Source organism: Eurypyga helias, unplaced genomic scaffold (genome assembly GCF_000690775.1).
Source record: "Eurypyga helias isolate BGI_N326 unplaced genomic scaffold, ASM69077v1 scaffold5596, whole genome shotgun sequence".
NCBI lineage: Eukaryota > Metazoa > Chordata > Aves > Eurypygiformes > Eurypygidae > Eurypyga > Eurypyga helias.
In genome coordinates this window covers 381-3,491 of record NW_010258418.1, presented here as the reverse complement: position 1 = coordinate 3,491, position 3,111 = coordinate 381, and the positions used below count along the sequence as shown (strand labels likewise).

The window sequence follows — 3,111 nt, the reverse complement described above, 5'->3', positions numbered from 1 at the left end:
CACATTTTGGTCACCGCCAGCCGGCCCTACAGGGAGAGCGGTACCCGGGTAGGATGCTGCCTGTCCCTCCCACAGCTGGGAGCTGGCCTGGATGCTGCAAACCCACCCAGGGCTGGTGCATCACCCAGGTATCACTCGCTAACGCCCAAGGACTGGTGTCCAGCTATGGACTGGCACCGTTCCCAGCTCCCAGCCTCCCCTCCCCAGGCACCTTGCCCTTCCCGCAGGGACTCTCCGCCACACGGCTTTCTTTTAATTTGCCTTTGTAACGAGCTGGGTGTGTGTAACGAGCCAGGCAGGGTCATTTCCAAGAGGTGGCTGGTTTTAGCCTCCCCGGCCAGGCTGTACTAGTGCCGTGGCCAAGGGGGGACATGGGACGGTTGGAGTGCAGCCCCCATGCTGACCCCCTGCCGCCGAGGGTCCACTCCTGCCTGCAGGGAGCGGGCAGGGGGACAATGGGGATTGTTCTCCCAACAATGCCTCTGGCCCCAAACCTCCCCTGTCCACCCTGATTAGCCTCCATGGGCACACAGCCCCCTCCCCGGCAGTGTTATCTCCTGCTTAAATCCCCCAGGAGTTTTCCATGGGTCTGCTCTCCCTAGCCGGATCCTTGCTATGCGCAACAGGGCCAGACCATGGTGTGGAGAGGTGGAGGTTGGGGTGAGTCCTGCACCCCCGAGCAGCTTTTGTCATCCACCTCCTTCCGCTCTGGCATGGGGATGGTGCAGCAGTGTGCACCCAGTCTGGACTAGCTCCAGCCCTGCAGCAAGGCCAGGACACCCTGCCACGTCTTCCTATGGGCTCCGCAGCACCGCCTGTGCGCACAGACACTCCACCTCCCAAAACCAGTGCTTACCAGTGGGCTGCATCCCAAGGCCCCAGCACGGATACATCAGATTCAGCGCAGCACCACCACCCCCCTTGTAGCTGTGGCAGGGACCAGGGTGACCATCTTCCCCCCGCAGCTGCCCATGCACGGCCCTGAGGGCTTGGCACTCCTTTCCGCAGCAGGAGCCACCGCTGCGACTGCTCCACCGCCCAGGCACCCTTAGCGAGGACTTACCTGGCATTTTACTGGGAGGCGAGGCGCTGGGCTGGTTGTGGTGGGGGGAGCCATGGGACAGCAGCAGGTTCATGCTGTGTGGGGGCTGGCCCGAGCTGTAGGCATCCATGGCCAGCTTCTGGCGGAAAGCCTCCTCCTTCCGCCGGTTGGCGAACCAGTTGTAGACGCGGACCTCCGTCACCAGGTTGGAGCCGAGCCCGTGAGCCTTGGAGGGAGACACCCCTCGCTGCAGACACTCAGCCCTGCGTGCAAGGGGACATGTTGGAACAAGGGTGTTGCTGGGGGGGGCTCCACCAGCACCGCCAGGCAGGGAACCTTGGGAGGACACGCGAATCTGCGGGTGTTTAAGCCCTTCCTACAAGCCCGCTTGCTCTTTCCACCTACATCCGTGCCAAACCCATTTCCCGCTCCCTCTGGCATTGCTGTAATGCTGCAGCATCCCAGTGGCATCCCCGTGGCATCCCTGCCCCAGCATGGAGCTCACTTGGCTCTGGCTGCTGCCCAGATGGGCAAAACAAGGCAAAAAGAGGCCAGGCAGCCCAGCAAAGCCGTGGAGCCGGCGGCCAGGGCCGCAAGGTGGGAGCCCGGCACCATGTGCAGTTTTTGGAAGGAAGGCTGCGGGGTGTGTGTCACAGGGCAGCCTTTACCTGTTGCACTCCTCTACCAGAGCCTCGCGCTCCTCCTTGCTGGGGTTCTTTTGCCGGTCGTAGGCTTGGTACAAGATTTGCTGGGAGGCCGGCCCCCACTTGAACCGATTGCGACGCATCTTCTTGCTGGGGGTTTCAGAGCCGGCATCGTCGAGCTGGGCAGGCCCCTGGTTCTGCTGATTGAACTCTGGAAAGAGAAACAGCAGCTGATCCTGACTGCTTTTGTCTGTCATATTTCCACAACCCTGGACTGTCTGGTTGAACTCTGAAAGAGAAAGGAGCAGACGTGAGCGGGCCTATAGCCGCTGCTCAGAGTCACCGTCCCGCGCAGAGGTGGCCCCCCACCACGTCCCCTCCCGCAGCATCCCGAGCCCACGGCCCCAGCACACTTTGGAGCAAGCCAGGTGCTCGCTGCCACCCACCCCAGGGAAGGGGCCAGCCCTGCTCGCTGCCGGGGGAGTTATTACCAACCCTCCGGACTGGTGTTTAATGGGGAGGCATGCACAGGGCATGCATATTCATGGATTGGGGTTCTGCTGGCCTGCACTTGTTTGGGGAGGATTTCTGCAAGCTAGGAGCCAGGCAGGATGACTGCAAAGCCCCCCCAGAAGGGTGCCCCTGTCTCTGCTCGCCCAGAGCTCCCCTCCGTCTCCTGCTCCCGTCCCAGCGAGGTGGGATGTCGGCCCCATGCCTGGGCAGGCACCAGAGGTGACCTTCCCCAGCAGCCCGCGTCAGACCTGGCACTTGTCACCGCAGCAGTAAAGGCAGATTAATGGGAGGGTTTTATTATTCTTAGTTTTGCAGGGGAATTCTCCCTCTTTTCCTAATGGCTTTTCCCCCTGTGACAAGGGGGGAAATGCAGGGCAAGGCTGGAGCAGGCTCTGTTTGCTCTAACGTCTCAAGGTGTGTTTTCAAAGCAATGGTATTTGGTGTTAAACCCTTTTCTGCACTTCCCCTCCTCTGGAGAGTACATCCTTTTGGAGGGGGGAGGCAGAGCCCTTTTAAGGGAAGTGTCAGTGCCCCAACCTGCACCTCAGCCAAAAACGGGGCTCCTTCAAATGATACGGGACAAACTCGGGAGCAGGGGTCGGTGGGAGAGGATCACGAAAGCAATGGTCTGTGTACTTGGTCAAAATCATCTGTATTTTAAACAGCACGGGCTGCCCAAAACCGTGCTACAGCCAGGAGCAATTTACTGGTTTTTCTTTTAGCGCTCTTTACTTTTTTTGCAAGTAGCTGCACAAAATGAGCACTCTCGAGAAACCAAGAGGAAAAGGGGGCAGAGGAGAGAAAGGCATCTAATTGTGTGTAATCTTTAATTGCTTTCCCAGCTCTAATGAATATAAATATACAGAAACTCAGCAGCAGGGATGGGCTTGGGGGAACTCGCAGTGTCACTGT

General features: G+C 59.5%; 1 protein-coding gene across 1 annotated transcript in view; it reads right to left on the bottom strand.

Annotated features, from left to right (window-relative positions):
* The window catches only part of LOC104511618 (hepatocyte nuclear factor 1-beta-like), a gene marked incomplete at both ends in the record, with an annotated part of 9,532 nt that overhangs the window by 6,044 nt on the left and 377 nt on the right, over positions 1-3,111 (bottom strand). Inside the window, 2 exons of the mRNA XM_010154308.1 lie at positions 1,064-1,305; positions 1,711-1,975. Of these exons, the coding sequence (XP_010152610.1) occupies positions 1,064-1,305; positions 1,711-1,975 (507 nt within the window). The remainder of the gene's footprint in view (positions 1-1,063; positions 1,306-1,710; positions 1,976-3,111) is intronic.